This window comes from Varanus komodoensis, unplaced genomic scaffold, assembly GCF_004798865.1.
Source record: "Varanus komodoensis strain SLA01 unplaced genomic scaffold, ASM479886v1 scaffold50, whole genome shotgun sequence".
NCBI classification, from domain to species: Eukaryota; Metazoa; Chordata; class Lepidosauria; order Squamata; family Varanidae; genus Varanus; species Varanus komodoensis.
The window spans coordinates 1,440,248-1,458,114 of NW_025336088.1; the positions used below are offsets into that span (position 1 = coordinate 1,440,248).

The window sequence follows — 17,867 nt, forward strand, 5'->3', positions numbered from 1 at the left end:
TGCAGTGCAAAGGCCACTGTATGAAGGCAGTTTGTGTGGCCAGAAGAGGTATTTTCTTTCCCTGTGTTTCAAACTTATCAGCAAGCTTGATTCTTACAAACTCATTAACTTAAATGCAAGCATATCCAGCAACTGCTCCTGCAAAATATTTTTGGATAAAGTTGGAATAAAACAGGCAGGATTGCTGGCCTCTGTGAAGTGATGGACCAACCATTCCAATCTATGCAAAAGACCAATGCAGTGGCTTAAGATTGCTGTTTTGCCTTGTTTTTTTGGCTTTGATGCCAGTTTCTGATTCCTGTGCTGTGCTTTATCCAGATGACAAAGAGTGAGTTCTGTGGAAGATGCATGCACACAGAAGGCAAACACCCTTTTGTCCCAGGGTAGTAGCATCTGTTTATTAAATACATAATCAAATATTTAAATATGTTACCTGAGTCAGCCTGCTGAAGAATCCACTGGCACAGCAAGGTGGCTGCCCTGCACGATGGATACCGGGTGCCATCAGGAGTAGCAGTTGGAGTAGGAGAGCTTTTTGGATACCTTGGAGCAGAAAGATCTCCCATGTAAATGCTTTGCAATGAATTATGGTGGCTATAGCAAGCGTATTTGAGGTCTCACGATTTAAACCTCAGAGGGCTTCATCCAGTAGCCTTCAGAAGGATGGACACAAAACAATATTTCCATTGGCTTGTGAAGGCTTTCATTATTTGCCAAGTCAGTAGCTCAGACTCAAAGGGTTACTCTACCATTAGGAAGGAGCAACAGACCAGCATCATCAGCTTTTCCTTATTCTGAGTAGTGGGAGAATGCAAGAAATCTCCAAGATTCCAAATGGGATGAAGACAGAAGGCCAATAGAGCCAAAGGGCCAATTTGAAATTATTTTCATTCTAATCAAGACAAATCTACCTTTTCTTCTCCCAAGCCAGTGTGTGGTGCAGTTCTGCAAATTTGCAGCAGCCACGCAGATCAGTTTTGCTGTGCTGAAGATTTTTTTTAAGGCAGAACATAAATGCAATGTATATTGATGCTTTAAAATATTGAAGGCATAGTATTGATGGGAGGGAGGTATAATACTACCAATTGCCCCACTGTTCAGCTTTCTGGAACACACACTTGTTGCGAAAGCCTGGCACATGTTGTGGCCACAAAACAGTCAGCAAAGGTAGAAAACTTGGGAGAAGGGTGCAAATCTCAAAAGATCAACACTCTCAGGAGGCTGATAATTCACCAAGCTCCGCATCCAGCTGCTCTTGACCCCACTTCCCCAGTTTCATACCTGCAATCCTTGAATTTGATTTCAGAAGAATCTGTACAGGCCTTGCCACTTTCTAGCCATGCCTGTGACAAAATAAGGCTGTTGACAGCAGTTATTACTGGAATTACAATAAGAAATATCTTGATTTCTGTGTTTCTTCTTGCTTCCTCTCCACAACATCTCCAGATGGAGACTGCAATTTTGCAAGTAGATTATTTATGCAACTGTACATTTGATTGCTTAGCTTATTCCATGTGCGTTACACGCATTTTTGAGGGGTCTTCACTCTTGGAACTTGGAGTTACTTTTTATGGTACTGACATGGAATACAGTAGAAAACAGTGGACCTTGCCAGAAAATGCCTATTTGATAGAAGGTATGGGATCATCCAGATTCCATCAGGTAATCTTGAGCATTATTTTCTCCATGCCTTCTCCCATCCCCCCACAACTAAACCTCACCAAAAGCAATATTTAGTGGCAACTGACTTTATGTTGCTCGCAGTAAGACCAAGCCGCTTACTCTTTGATAATTTTATTTAGATTGCAGCCTTAGTAATGGTCAATTGTAATTGGATTAGAGTTATTGGGAATGATGGATTAAATATCACAGGGACTTAAAGCAAGGAAGGGCAGCTTAACCAACGACAGCAGGCTGTAGCATGTATGTTGGATTTGCTCCAAGATTCTGGAATCTCTTGACTTCCTGCAGTGTAGGCCATTCTAGGTTCCCTAGACAGAGAGGGGTGGGGTTGTAACTTTAGTGATTAACTGTAAGGTTTGTAAATTTACAGATTTCTGATTGACTTTTAAAAGTGTATTTATTAATTGAACACACTTAAAGATATATTACATTCTTTCATACAAATGCTTACAGAATCTATGCTTTGCAGCCAACATTTTAGATCACGTATTCCCCATTTGCTCAGACACAGGAAATTCTAGGATTGTCTGTTATTAGACATCTAAAAACTGAGGGTGCTTTTTGCTTGTGTTTACCTGTGCTCAAATGTATATACATTTAATGGAAAATTGGCTTAATACTTCTTTAACTGGCCTAGCAATGAACCTTTTCCAGGTAAGAGCAAATACATACCGTGTCTTATGTGTAGTGTAGAAATGCCTCCATCCCAGCTGCTGCTCATGAGATTGCCTCATTTGTACACTCAGGGAGGAATAAACTTTCATGCCACATTTAAAACATACTTAGAGGCACACCAGACTCCCTGCGGCAAGTAAGAATTGCCTAAGGGTAAGCAGGAAAGAACAGAGTACGTGAAAGTTTATTCTTTTGCCCTACCAAGCCTTCAGTTTGTCAAAGTGCCATGGAAAGATAAATGGGGGATGGCCAGGGGTCTAATCATTTTGAGGTGCTTACTTGTAAGGTTAACTTGGGATCCTGGGGTACAGTTCTCAAATTACTCATATTCAGGGGTGCAGTGAGCAATTCAAGGGGCTACTCCCTAGCAACCCATTGCCATTATAAAGGATGCTAGGGTTGTGTGTCAATTCCAGCACCACCTGCAGCAATATTGGAAAGGATTATGGAACATACGTGAGCCCGAGAAAACAGCACATCTGCTGGTACAGATTTTCATTCTGTAGGTGAGCAGAAAGAACTAACAAATTCAGGACTGGGAGAGCCTTAGAAAATTTGCAAAGCTGTGGCAGGTAAATAGAACACTTAATTTGGGGGTTCTGTATTGTTGCTGACCCTACAGCCACCTCCAATTTAAACCTGATCTTTTGAATTGACAGAAAGTGGGGTTGGGGATAATGTTGTTACCTTCTACCCACAAGTAAGTACATTGCCTCCCATAAGCAAATGATCTGGCAAGTTCTCAAAACAATCCTATGGGCATGAGTGCTGTTTTTATGGTGTCCTAAACTTTTTATGGTGCCATGGCAAGTTGCCATAAAAGTGTATTTATTCTGTATTTTTACCATATAGACTTCTCCAAGTAAATATAATTGGGGAACACTGCAAGACACATAAGAAATATTATGTCTGTGAAGGTTTGCTTCATTAAGAGACAAGAAGTCATGTTTCAGCAAAGATAAGAGTATTTTCCCTTTACCCCATGCAAACAAAAGTATCAGGGAAGAAACTCAAAGACGTTTCATTGCCCTGAAAAAGAGAAAGGATCTCACCAGATTTGGGAGAAGGAAACACAGAACTAGAACTCATCCTTCATAAACTGGATGTTAATAAACCCTCACTGATCTGTTCAGTGGCATGATATTCTGAAAACATGCACCCTAAGCATTTTCAAGTGTTTTTTATTTTCCTTTGCCTCAGGTCCTTTAGCAGATTTTCCTCTGCTAAGGTCCTTTGGTTACAGCTCCAGGTTCCCTTACAGCAGCGCAGGAACACTTCTTGGAAGGATTTTGCTGATGCTGTCCTTCATATATGGCTCTATCTTCACCAGCCCACTGGCCGGTCACTGTGCTTTCCCTACTTCTCTTCTAGTTCAGAGCTCTCCTAAGAGGAGTCCATCACGTGTACTTCTTCCTGGTGGACTTCTCGGTCTTTCCGACATTCGGCCTATCACTGTGCTTTGCGTTTCAGGTTCTACAAAGGTATATCACTGTGCTTCCCTTTCTGGAAATATAATGTGGGTCAACTTGTATCTTCTGTTGGACCACCCTGGGGCCACTTCACCCTTTACATTTGTAATGTGCACACCAAATATTTTGCAGGAACATAAAAAGCAGTGTGTGCATATCACAGACGCACGTTTAATCATATGTGTGAAATAGGTAAATTGACGGTGGAGTCACCACTGACTGTAGCTTCCTACTGTGTGTTTTTGCACACTCGCTGCCACATCATGTGCAGATGTTCTCAGGTTGGTATAGGAATATGCAAATATTTTGAGTTTCAGATAATTCCTCACCAGGCAACTCTATAGAAAGCATCTATACTTATATATTAGTATATGTATGTATGGGGGTATGTGTGCACACCTGTGTGCATGTATATATGTGTGTGTGCACACCTGTGTGATATATGAAGGAAAGGTCAAAATAAGTGAAATGTTTGCATCACTGATATTGGGCTTCTCTACAAGTTCAGGAAATCTGTACTGCCCATAGTGGGCTATCTTCAAAGCTAGCTTCCAAAAAATGGCTGCAGAAATTTACACATCAAGTAGCAGACATCTTATGAAGTATTGCGCTATTTGTCGAACAGGTCATTGAAGGTATATGAGTCAGAAATTGTTCCTGCTTTAACCATTTCCTGCTCCCTAAAGATGAGAACTCGAGGTTCTTCTGCAGTGATCCGTCATGTATGGTATACTCTCTACATAGCTCTGGGTCACTTTCCATGGGTGTTTTTCCCTTACTCCAGGCTCTACGTTTTTCCTCAGCAATTCCTCATTGTGCCTCTCTTTCTTTATAATGCTACATTCGCCAGCAAGTTCTTCCTCCACTGTGCTTCCCTTCAGTCAGTTGGAAACCCTCCAGCTGTGGCCCCTCCATCCCGCCCTTCCTTGCGCACCTGGCCATAGCTGCTCTTGCCGCAGCCCTTCCTGGTTCTGCTCCCAGTGACAGATGTGGGGCCCACCGGAGAGCCCATGACAAGGGCTGGTGCACTCTGGAGCCCGGGGTGCTGCCTGGGGCATCATCTGCAACCTTACAATTGCATGAGGCCACAAGAGCCTCCAGCAGACTTTTGGTGTGGAGGCAGCCGCTCCCTGCCCTTGCTCTGGGCAAGTGTTTGGGCACACGCCGCACTTTAACCCCTTGAAGCCATTCCTTCTGCTAATAATAATTAATAATCATAATAATAATAATATAGCGAGAGGCTGCTTTAGGAACACAGTATGGATACGTTCTTCCGTAGTCCTTCTCCTTTGCATCCAAAGCGTTAAGGCCTTTGCTCATAGCATACAGTATAGTCCAGGCAGTAGGTAGGGCACCTAGGCCATAGCTCCCAGTAGTGTGTGCCCCCCAGGCCCCCAAAGTTTTTTTAAAGAGAGTGATGTGCAACAATGTTTAATCCTTAAGAGAGAACAGAAACTCAAATGACTGTAGGGACATGGCCAGTATATTGTCCCCACTCCATCCTCTGATGGTTCAATGTATATTTTTGATGTATAATATATATATTCTATATATAAAAATGTTGAAATTTAAGTAAAAATATTTTGATAATCAAATTTAATTGTTCTACTGTGTTACTTGGTCAATAAATGGAATATGGACAGATGAGGAACCATTCTTGGCTCAACTAATTTATTGGTGGATTATGTGGACAAAACAATGTTTCCTAACCTGGTACCCTTGGGGGCACTGCACTACAATCACCATCACCCCCAGCCAGGAGGAACATAACTTCTGTTTTACTATTTTCACTTTGCAGTAGTGGCCTCTGTGCTGGATACTGATTTATTCTCAACCAAGTGGGCTGGTGGGAGTGGCTTCCCAGCCTCCACTGCCCATGACAACATCTCCCCCCGCCCCCGGTTCCATGTGAATGCTATACAGAGTGGATGGAGACCCTGCTGAAAGGGGGACGTTGGTGTGGGGGAAAAGAGGGGATCCCCCAAAATCAGGTGGCGACACCTTCCATAGGTGGAGCCTTGCCAGTGAGAGAGTGTCCCTGCCTTGCAGGATGCTGATCCTGGATCCAGCCCATAATGTCAAAACCTAAATATTTAAAACAAAACACAGAACCAAAGTAAAGGCTAGCAACAGTAGGAAAACAGGTTTGTTTTTTCAAAGCAAAGGAATAAAAAAACCTGGGAAAATGAAAAAGTATTTGAGATACCAGGCAAGCCTCTCAAGCATCTCACAAAAGTAGCCACCTATTTCCCTTTGCTTGGAAGGACACCCAGATAAGTGCTTCTGAAAACAATTGTAGGGCTGCTATATGGGGGACATGACAATCTTTCACGTAACCTGGCCACAAGTTGCTTATGGTTGCCAAGGTTAATACTTGCATTTTGAAATGGGACAAAAAGGATTAGGAGTCAGTGCAAATAGGAGTGACTGAGCATCATTTGACTGGTTTGACGAACCACCCGCCAACACTACCTCCACCTGTCTGGTTTGAGTCTATATTTATTGGTCCTCCATCCAGTACATTACTCAGAAAAGAGAAAGGTTTGGGATTGGCTTGTAAGTGTGGGAGAAGAGATTTAGAGAGTTTAGTCTTAACATGAGGACAGGAAGATCTGGAGGAATGTTGTCCATAGGGTCACAATGGGTCAGACATGACTTCACAACTAACAACAGCAACAAAGTCTTCATATGAAGTGGGTGATGTGATTGGGCATAATATGGCCCTGTCAGCCAATTCCTGTTAAGATTCATTTTTCTTAACTTAGCTGAAGTTTCCAGATTTTTTTTCCCAAAATTCTACTATTTGCATAATCCAAACAAGTTACTAGAGTACAGATAACTGTAGCTCAGCTCTCTTTGTCTAGATTGGTGGTATATCAGCCTACGGTGATAACAGATAACATACAAGAACTTCAGACCAGATCTCAATCCCTGGAAAAATTCTGGAGAAAATTACTAAAAAATCAGTCTGCAAACATCTTTTAAAAATGCAGTGATTAATAAAAACAGCATGGATTTATCAAAAATAAATCTCATCAGACTAATTTAACCTCATTGTTTGACTGGGTAACCTCCCAAACAGACAAAGTAAACACTGTGGACATAACCTACCTAGATTTTAGCAAAGCTTTAAACACAGTGCCCCATGACATTGTGATAAGCAATTTAACAAAAAGTGCACTAGATAGAAAACTATTATGTGGATCCAAAGTTGGCTGCTAAATCGGACACAAAGAGTGCTCATCAATGGCACCTTCTCAGACTGGATGGAGGTGACTCGTGGGGTGCTGCAGGCTTCAGTTCTGGGCCCAGTACTTTTCAACATATTAATGATTTAAGTGAAGAAGTACAAGGAAAGATAATCAAATCTGCAGCCAATACAAAACTGGGTGGAATATCAAACACCCTAGAAGATAGAATGAAGATCCAGGGCGATCTTGAGAAACTTGAATGCTGTGCTGAAAGCAACAGATTCAATAGGGACAAGTGCCAAGTCCTCCACCCAGGAAAAAGAAACCAAATGCATTGATTTAAGATGGGGAACAAATGGGTCAACAGAAATGAAAAAGAAAAAAGACCTCAGAGGTATTGTGGACAACAGGCTAAACAAGATCAAATAATGTGATGCAGCTGCAAAAAGGGCAAATGCTATTTTGGGATGCATTAATAGAAGCATTACTTCCAAATCATACTTCCAAAGTAGCGGTTTCCCTATACTCCTCATCTGGAATACTTTTAGTTCTGGGCACCAAGATTTAAGAAAGATGCAGAAAAAATAGGGTCGGGAGGAGGGCAACAAAAATGATCCAGGGTTCAGAAACACTGCCCTATGAGGGAACTGGGCATGGTCAGCCTTGGGAAGACTGAGAGGGTGTGGGTGTGATAGCCTTCTATAAGTAAGGCTATCTCAAAGAGGAAGGTCAAGATGTCTTCTTGTTGATATCAGAGTGTAGGATATAGAAAAATCAAGTTGCAACAACCGAGATTCAGGCTGGACATCAGGAAACGTTTACTCACTGTCAGAGCAATGCAACAGTGGAACCAGCTGCCTAGAGAGGTGATGGACTCTCCCACACTAGAGACATTCAAAAAGAAACTGGACAACCATCTGAGTGGGATGGTGTAAACTGGTGTCCTGCACCAGCAGGGGGTTGGACCCGATGGCTTCTTGGCTCTTTCTGACCCTACTATTCTATGATAAACCATATCTAATAGTGCTGGATCCAAGATTACTCCCAAAAATTAATTGCTCTAGGGAGAACACAGGCCACTCTACAACAGGTTGAATATCACTCAGCTGGTCAGATAAGACACCCATTTGCAGTGTCCCTTTTTGTTTCGATTCCATCTCAGTTTATTGCTCCCCATCCTGTGCAATCATTTGAAAAGCAAAAAGTGGTAAGAGTAGGAGGGCAATAACATGAGGTAGGTGGTGCAATCCAGCTACTCCGGATGCATGATCACCTTACATAAAGGGACTGGGAGAAGATTAGCTAGACTGAAATGCACCTGCATTTAATCTCCAGCACTTTGTGCATCGCTTCAGTTTTGTTTAAGCCTTTTGATAAGGCAACTAATAGTCACCATGCATCAAACTTCTCTGAAGAATCTGGCTTGTTCATGGTGAGATGATAGGCAAATAAGGGCAAACAACCAGCTGCAGTCCTTCTCTTTAAATGATGAGTGGAAGTAGATTAAGCAGTAGCAGGTTAATGCTCTCTCAGAGAAAGCAATTAAATTAGGGCTATATCACCAAAAAGAAAAGAAAAGAAATTAACTAAGATAAATGATAAACTAACCAAAAATAGAACCTCTTGAAAATTGAAGCCAAAGCTAATATTAGAATCAGCTGGGTCAAGGATACCACAGAAGCTATATCGTTCAGTGTTTAACAAAATAGTTATCTCTTTCCCAGACCTTGAGATAAAGCAAAGAGGGATTATTTGGTTCCATTGAGCACTATAGTCTAAACAACCAGAAAGAGCTCAACTAAGAGACATATTATATTGCATTTCCATTCCACACAATAGCCAAAGCTATGGAGATATTATAATTAAAATTATGTAACTAAGGAATAATGGACTGCATACTGAAGAACTCTGAAAATACAACTAATCTAACATTGAGTGGCAATCCAGCACAATTGTTCCAGGATTTATGTCCAGAAACTACTGTGCTGGAACATCTTTGAATTTTTCACTAATTTGCTCAACAATTAAATATTTCTTAGCCCCAGGGTCACCTTGTAAAGTTGATTATTCAAGCAAAATGAAAAACAGTCTTGAGAGGCAACAGACCTTCTGAAAACAGTCAAGGTAAATACTAATTCAGCAGCAGTTCTGGAGCAACAAGAACCAAGCAATGAGGACAAAAGAGAACTTAGGAGTGATCACTGAGGAAGTACAGCTCCAAAATCAAAATTTAAAAAGAGAACTTTTCTACACAGTGCTGTTAATCCTCTCTATTTACTCTCAGTTTCTTCATGGAATTGAGACTTGAGCACCATACAAGGAAAATTTATTTCCCTGTTTTTCTGCTATGTAAGCTCTAGGTGGCACTGTGGTACACCAGAATAGAACAAATTCACAAGAGGCGATAACTCTTTCACATTCATTATTAAATGCCATATTCTCTTTCTGCTAAAAAAAAAAAAAAAAAAAAAAGTTGCCCAAAGTGTTCATTAAATACAGAGGTAAAACTGCAAGTCCATGACATTGTTTAAAGTACCCATAAGCAACTATGAGCCTATAAGCATTTATGAGCACACAATAAATACTTCATGAAGAAAAGCTAAGAAAGGGAATATTGGATTTATCCTAAATGACTAAAGACAGCAGAAATATCTTCCCTTCAGGTGGCAGGAAAAAACAGCAAAGACTGAACATGAATGAAACGACAGACAGACAGACTATATCTATCTATATCTCCAGGGTAATGCTAGCGTACAGCAAAATTCATAGGCAAGGATTTCATGGCAGATTTTTAACTGAATACATTTACAGTGAGCATCATTTAAGCAAAGCAGTGGGTGGAAGCAGGAGCAGCTTGTGCTGGACCCCTTAACACCGCTTAATTTTCCCCATGTAATGTCCCAAAAATAGATGAGGAATGATGCACAAAACAGAATCAGTTTAAGGCCTCAGATTAAAAATGCAGCAAGAAACTACCAGAAATAAAACAGTTTTTCAGTTTAGACAAAAATGTAAACCTGAGACCTCTTAAATTATGGAAAAACTAACAATCTAGAATCTAAAGGTAAAGAAGATGGGAGCATGAATACAATTAGGTGGACATGAGGTTTCACTAGGAAAAAGTTCATAGACTTAAACTCACTACAAGCAGAACCAAAAAGTTTTTTACTAAAAGATGTTGGATGGAGGAAAATGTATGCCACGCAGGAACATTTGGCTCCAAGCCGCGTACTAAAAGTGATAGGAAAAAATGTAAGATTCAAAATGCAGAAACCACAACAGACCCTAAAGGGCACTACAGAATTGAAACTGGCAACCTTAGAATCCAGAAAAGAACTTTGGTGCATTTATAGACCAGATTTGAAAACTGAAACACAATTCCTGAAAGAAATATTACACATATTAGCTCATTTTAAAGAGGGATCTCTGTTACCAGGTGAAGTTCGAAATGAAATGATTAACTCATTTATGGACAGGAGTAGAAACAGAAAAGTAACAGCTAAAGAGTATCATATAGGAATTTCAAAATGAAATAGACTGTATCTTATTTTCCAGATGTCATGATTCATGATTCATATTCTCCCATAGATTATCTCTTAGATTCACCACTAAAGGGTTTAAAGCATTCATAAGCTGCAAGAGAATCAATTCTAGTAGCAGATCATGCCCCCGTTTATGCAACCTTTCCAAATGGCAATGGTACACTCCATCCTTATCACTGGAGGCTACATCCCATAATTGTACCAAGGCCAAAAATAAAGACCATCCTAAGAGAATACTGCATAAGAAATTAGTACTCTAAAACAAACCAACAAGTGGCAACACCAGCAAGGACAATTAGAAAGAGAAATCAAAGTGCTGAAAAACATATACAAATAGAAGAGTAATGCTTGCTTATCTCAAGATAAGGAATTTTAATTTCAGAGATTAGAAATATTATGAATTGAGAAACAACCCCTGAAACTTTTAGCCTTTTTGGAAAAAAGAAAATAGAAATAGAATCTGTTCTATTAAAGATAGTAAAAAAAATAAATTTTAAGCCAACTTCTGTAAATGAATTTTTTACAGTGCAATCCAATGGGGCTGCCCATAGCCTTCCCAGCTTGCAGACATCCTTGCTTCCATCCTTGCACACTCCTTTCCACAACCACTGTTGTGTTCCCTGGTGCATGCAGAGAGTTGGAGGCCTTTCTTTCAATCTGAACATGGACCAGATTGTGCTCTGCGCCACTAAATTAAATTACAGATTACAGATTAATAGATTATGTCCTGATCAGAACACATGATAGGAACTCTACTCCAATTTCAATTCACAGGAGAAAAAAGGAATGCCCATTTCTCCTCTTTCATAGTATCTTTCATACTATCAACAGACGTTTTAGCAAAGGTCGCAATGCAATGCAATGCAGTGAATACAGATGGAAGAAAGAAATCTTCTGATTCATTCATATGTGGTAACATCATGAGACTCTATACAAAACTTCCAAAAAGTCCTAAAAATTACAACAGACTATGGCACTAAATCAGGCCTTAAAAAGGAAAACCAAAAATAGTTTGATTAAACCTAATTAGACCAGGAAAATTGGAAATGATTTTATATATATATCTCCTGATCTCAGCTGACTAAGACAATAAAATATTTGTGAATCTGCCTGCTACATACTTTGTCACAAATAATAACATTTAATTTCAAACTTACACATAAAATAATTCTAAGCTTTCTCAAACTGGGGGGAAAATAATGTTATTATATTTAGAGAGGAATAGAGCAGTGAAAATAATAATCTTCCCAAACATTCTATACTTCTATACATTTAGATATGTTTCTCATTTCTCTATTTCTCATCCACAAAGTAGCTAAAATAAGTGGTAGTCCCACATAACATATAAAGCACATTTATCAAAATTTGGTATAAAATAACAGAGGATTAGGAATACCGATCTTTATATCATTGCTTTATATATACATTGCACCTTATACCTTTAACAGAAATATTAATTAATAATCCTGATGTTACTTGGATTAAATAAGAAGCAAGAGAAGACATGTTGGAAATTACTAGTTTACATGTCAGGTCTTACAGGTGGAAACTGATTATAAATTACTGCGAATCCTTTACGTAACATTAGAAATTTGGAAGAAGTTTCCAATCTTGTACAAAAACAATCTCTTTTCTACATCACTCTTCTATGAAATAGATCAATGGAAATATATGCAAATTGAGAATAAGTTTTGTACAGACTAAGAGATTTAGATACAGACACACATCCAAACTCAAACCAGCATATCATCAGAGTCAACAAATACTATGCTTCATAACCAACCAAATGTCCATTCATTAACAAATTTTGAACAAATCGTAGGATGAACAGTACTAGACACAAAAGGTATAGTCTTCAAATATACAGTATGTTAATATGAAATTACATATGAGCCAATAGAAGGAGCAAAACAAACCTGGAAGAGAGAGCTAACTCAACAGATCAAAAAGCCCTTTTGGGCTAAAATGTGATCAAGCACACATTTCAAATCATTATCAGAATAAAGGAAAACTCAGGATAAAGGACATCTCTCTAATGCGAATTAGTTACACTAACAAATCTATATACAGAAAATTCTGGTAGGGTTGTGAAAACACTGTTTTGGGTTACATGGGATGGAGTTACTCCATGGTTAATCAATTCTAGAAAAAGGATTTTAAAAGCCAGAAGAAATCACAAACCAGAAAATTGAGTTCTGTCCAGTTTATTATCTATATTTAAGAAAGCAAACAAAAGTTTAAGGCATACAGAACTTTTGACATTCATATGGGTTGCAGCACGTTCAACTACAGCGTCATCCTGGGAAAAAATGGAAACGCAAGTTCCCTATATGGAAATGAACTTTGGTCTCTTGCTTTAATGGAGAACTTAACATGCTGAGTTAGACAAGATAGGTCTGAAAAACATACAGTTTTTATGAAAATTGGGAAGCTCTTATCATTTTGCAAATATGAAAGATAGCACAGAACCTACATGCGCACATTGGTCAAGCTGGAAATTTGGAATAAACAAAACAGCATAATTTCTCACAGTTAACACATAAAGGCAAAAAGATGCTCAATTACTTCTACAAACTTCAAAACCCTTAATTAAATATAAAATCATACTGATAATATGAATACAGTTTAACCAGTTACTGTTTATTGTTATTGGTTTATATATTTCTAATGGAAGCTTATGTAATCTGTTAACGTTATTAGACAGTCAATAACATATTTAAAGAAAAAAGATGCTTAAAAAATAATAAAATTAATGCCTGTAACCATATTTGTCCCTAGCCAGGTGCCTGCTGGCTCTTTTAAAAAAGAAAAAGAGAAGAGAAGAATGCTGTGGGAAGGAGCATCACCCCCCTCTTGCCCAGATGGTGAACCTATTTGTGGTTGCCCCCTTCACCTGCTACTCCTTGAATGGCCACTGGGGGAGCCCCAGGCTGTGGAATCACCCAGATAAGTCATTCAGGAATGAGAAAGGCAAATGAGAGACTTCCAAACTCAAAGAATACGCTCCCTAAAAATTGGAATTAAAGGATGGTCCAGAACAGGTGAAAAATCTAACAATTAATACTACTGGGGCCCCATTTTGTGACCAAGTGTACTTTGGCAGCTGCAGGCACCAGATTCATGCATGAGAGCCAGTCCAGCATGGTGGTTGGAGTGCTAGACAGGTGAACCGAGAGATCTGTGTTCTAATCCCCACTGGGTGACTTAGAACCAGTCACAGACTCTCAACCTTGCCTACCTCACAGGGTTGTTGTGAGGATAAAGTGGAGCAGAGGACACACTCACAAGGGAAAAAAAGATGGATATAAATGTGATCTGATGATGGTGAGAGTATCTACTGCAGGCAATTTTTTTTTGTTTGCTCTAAAGTGAAACATTAAGGATGACTTACCACTGCTCTAGACTTGGAGCTTTCTCGTTTTAAGAAACACAACAACTATGACAGAAAGACACAGCTTGCATGAAGAGCGATGTTGGTGCCTCCGCTGGAATCTGCTGCTAAAAGTGTCTGCTGCACGGTAAGGCCAGCCCTGCATGCATGCATCTTTACAAGAGACGGCGGATCAATGTCCAAAGGGTTTCACCCGTCCACAGAACCACTGCTTTTGTTCTTGCGACTGAGCGGGAAGGCAGATTTGCTCTGCGGCTGAGTCATCTTGCTGGCCAGGTAGACGAAAGGCTCGATGAGGGTCCGGCGGTCAGCCACCGAGATTTCCCACAGCTTCACTTTCTCTGCCTTGGCCCAGTGCTGCACAACTTCATGGTCCACACGCCGCTGCTCCTGCAAATCACACTTGTTGCCTAAAACCACAATGGTGACCTTTTGGGAATCAGAAAAATGCCCTGATTAGTGTACGGGACAAATGCACACCTGACTCATGGGGGCAAGGCAGGCCCAAAGCATTGTGGGTAGAGAAGGTACAGAAGCCAACTCATCCGGTAGTCAGCTCTTTCTTCAGCATTGGCACTGGAGTGGAGCACCACGCATAAGGGCTGCAAGCTCAGGGGGCCCAGGCCAGGTGGTGTGGCAGGCAGAGCTTTCTTTCTTCCCACCCAGCAGCCGCCACCTGAGGAATGAACCTGACCATGCAGTGTCGGTTCTTCAGTCCTATCAAGCTTCCCATGCCATTTTCAGCACAGGGGAGGGCTGGCCACGTTCTAGGCTCTCAAGAAATATTGACTTAGACCAGCTCAGAGCCAGGACGGGCTTTTGTGGTCTCATGGAAAGTCCAGCCACACCCTCCCCTGGTTGGCCCCTCCCAAAAATGAACTGTTGCAAGAGGAATGCAGCATCATACAAGACTGGGTACGAAGCAGCCAACCCCAACTTGGTGTCCCCAAGATTTAGAGCAACAACGCTTGGCATTCCAAACCTTTGACCATGTTGTCCAGGAGTTGAGGTTCTAAGCATCTGGAAGGCTGGTTTAAAGAAACAGTGTATTTGCAGCTCTGGCTATCAGCATGTATCCCCTGCTTATTACTCTCATACACAAGAGGTTTTAATTTATGTATATAGATACACATATATATGTGTTTGTTTGCTTGAGATTTTTTTAATGGACTTTGTGGCTGAAATCATTTCAGGCTAAAAATGATCCTTGTTTTTCTCACACACCATGCCTGTTTATGCCCCTCAAATCTGGTCCTAGCAACTGCCCAAGAATGCTGCCTCATGATGCAGGCCATGACTTAACTGTTCCGCTCGGAACAAAAGCTCATCCCAGAAGTGTGCCTAAGAATGTCTCCTTAACCCCTCTGTATGTTTGTGTGTAGCACTCTACAGGCAAACTAACCTGGAAGGCAATGGAGGAAAGGAAACTGAAGAAGGCCTGGGGGGTGTGCCTACCTCCTTCTTATCCTTGCTCTTGTCGATCTCCTTCTTGAGAATCTCCACCCTCTTGAAGGACTCCTTGCTGTCAATACTGTAAACCAGCACATATCCATCAGTGCAGGAGAAGCAATGCTTGGGCAGCTCCATTCCGTCCCTCAGGCCTCGGGTGTCATAGAAGCGCACTTGCTCCCGCATTCCCCGATCGGTCTCAATGGAGCCCACATAAATGTCCTCCTGGGTTTCTATCATCTCCGAACCTGCAGAGAACCAAGAGCAACAGCTTGTACCAGTACAAAAACTATTGTCTTCGGCTGGAATGCTGGACTAGGCCAGCTTTGATCTGATCCAGAATATTTTGCTTCAAGTTCCTCTAGTCAAAAGCATTCTTTATCAGTGTTCTCTGAGAGGCTAATATATTTTATCATGCTCTATTTTAGGGTTTGAATTGTGGTGCACTATCCAGAGAACTTTGTCTGTTGGGTGGCCCAGAAATGTAATAAACTCATAAAAGTGTATTCCACAGCCTCAACCAATGGATACAAATGTGTTGCTTCTTACTGTAAACAGCTTTTACCTCAAGTGAAGAGGAATCAAGGCAAGGCAAGGCAAGGCAAGGAGCAATAAAAAAAAGGTGCCCTCTGAGATGCGTGAGATCCAGGCTGTGACAGCTTCTCCTTGGCCACTTTGAATCACAGAAGCTCAGGCAGTAGCTCTGGGGTGACACGGGATTCTGGACCAGCCAACTGACTACTTTAATCCTCATAATGGTTTTCTGAAGTAAATTAGCCTACAAGGATGGTTCCTAGTTCAAAGGTAAGCTTGATGATTGGGTAGAGAAGTGAGATTTGCACTGCTGAAGCCACACTCACCCACCACATGATTCCCATAGAGAAGCTGCTCCAAGATAGAAGTCTTTCCAACTGATGCTTGCCCACACACCACGACTTTGCAACTCTTTCCCATCTTCTGGCCCGATGGGCGAAGAGGATGAATGCAGGAAGCTATGGATTAAAGGTGGGCAATAAAAACATGCATGCATGAGGACACAGACATAAACAAAATGTGCTCTAGAAGTTAGCTCCTCCATTGTGAATCTTACATTTTAGCCCTGTACTCTGTGCTACCAGAAAACAGTGAGTTTCATTAAATGATACACCTCACAACTCTGGGTTTTATATTTTCCAAGGGAGATCTTCCATTGCTCTTTTGCCCTGGCATTTATTTTTGTAATCGGAGACTTCAACAGATATCAAACTTCTATTGTAATTAAACAGCTTACTCATCTTGGCAATAAACTAGCAGGGGAACAGGAAATACGACTGGCATATGATTTCTGCTTCTTAGTTTTGACCAAAAACAATTTTGTTGTGCCCCTTCCCCTACTGTAATTCTCTAAGGGCACAACCCTGTGCATATTTAGGCAGAAAGACTTAGAGCTGTCAGCATCCTGCCAGCCAGCCATGCTAGCTGGGGAATGCTGGGAGTTGTAGTACTTTTTTTCTGTCTGTACATGCATAGGATTGCCCCACAACATGCATTCAGACAGACACACAAAGGGGCAGTTTTTTCACAGTATCATTATGCAACTATGTTAGTAGGTCAGCTTGCATGTAGGTAAGTAGAGGATTAACAAATCTAAGAACGAAGGTAGTCTTTGGCTGGCTTTGATGTGGAACTGCATATTATGGGTGACACAGAACTGCCAGCAAGCATAGCAACGCTGAATCATGTTCATCCCAGTCATGTGCAGGAACAGATACCCTGTGTCAGGATGCCATCCTATCCTGGGTTTCTCCATCCCTGCCAGGGAAGGCTGTAAAATCTGGATGCAAAAACGCCCACAATCTGGGTATCTATCATTTCTGCCCACTGCGGGTTCCTCGATCAAAGAAGCCCATATTCGCAAAAGCTTATGCCACAATAAGCCCACCAATCTTTAAAGCACCACAAGAGCTCTTTGAGTATATCTTATTACAGCCAGGATCGGCTGCCGCTCCATCAGACGTACAGTCCGAAGCAAACCCATCTCCGCTGCTATAGAGTGTGTGAAAAGAACCTTTGGTGTGATGCAAGCATGCAAATCCAGACTCGCCCTTTTGCTTTTCTGAAAGCGCATTCTGTGTGAGAGAGCAACCTGAGGAAGAAGGGCTAATCCCCGACTGTCTGAACATACCTCCATGGGTCAGGATGGGAACTTACCCTCGAAGGATGCTCGCCCCTTGGGTTTCTTTGCTTCCCGCTTGCACTGGGCTTCAACTAGGAAAGGAACCTGGGTCAACAAGTCAGCATGGCCGAGAGAAGAGGCGAGAGAGGAGGACGCGGCCCACAGCTCCATCTAGGGCTCATTCTGCAGTGGTGCTTTTCTCGGCTTGGCGAGGCGAGAAAACTTCATATAATGAACAATTTGCAAATAGCAAGATTTTAGGTTTTTAGTTTGGGAATGGGAATGCTTCTCAGCCTAAAAAAAAGTTGGTTT

General features: G+C 41.1%; 1 protein-coding gene across 3 annotated transcripts; it reads right to left on the bottom strand.

The window, feature by feature from the left end:
- Positions 1-12,748: 12,748 nt before the first annotated feature.
- Positions 12,749-17,658, bottom strand: NKIRAS2 (NFKB inhibitor interacting Ras like 2). 3 transcript variants are annotated; one of them, XM_044446993.1, is made up of 4 exons: positions 17,591-17,658; positions 16,261-16,392; positions 15,407-15,648; positions 12,749-14,380 (listed from the first exon to the last, which is right to left on the bottom strand). In XM_044446993.1, exons 2-4 carry the CDS (start codon positions 16,352-16,354, stop codon positions 14,141-14,143), a joined length of 576 nt encoding a protein of 191 aa, XP_044302928.1. In that variant the 5' UTR covers positions 16,355-16,392; positions 17,591-17,658; the 3' UTR covers positions 12,749-14,140. The 3 variants fall into 3 exon arrangements, with proteins under 3 accessions (XP_044302928.1, XP_044302927.1, XP_044302929.1); XM_044446992.1 differs by having other exon boundaries at positions 17,565-17,616; XM_044446994.1 differs by lacking the exon at positions 17,591-17,658 and having other exon boundaries at positions 16,265-16,323.
- Between the last annotated feature and the right edge of the window lie 209 nt (positions 17,659-17,867).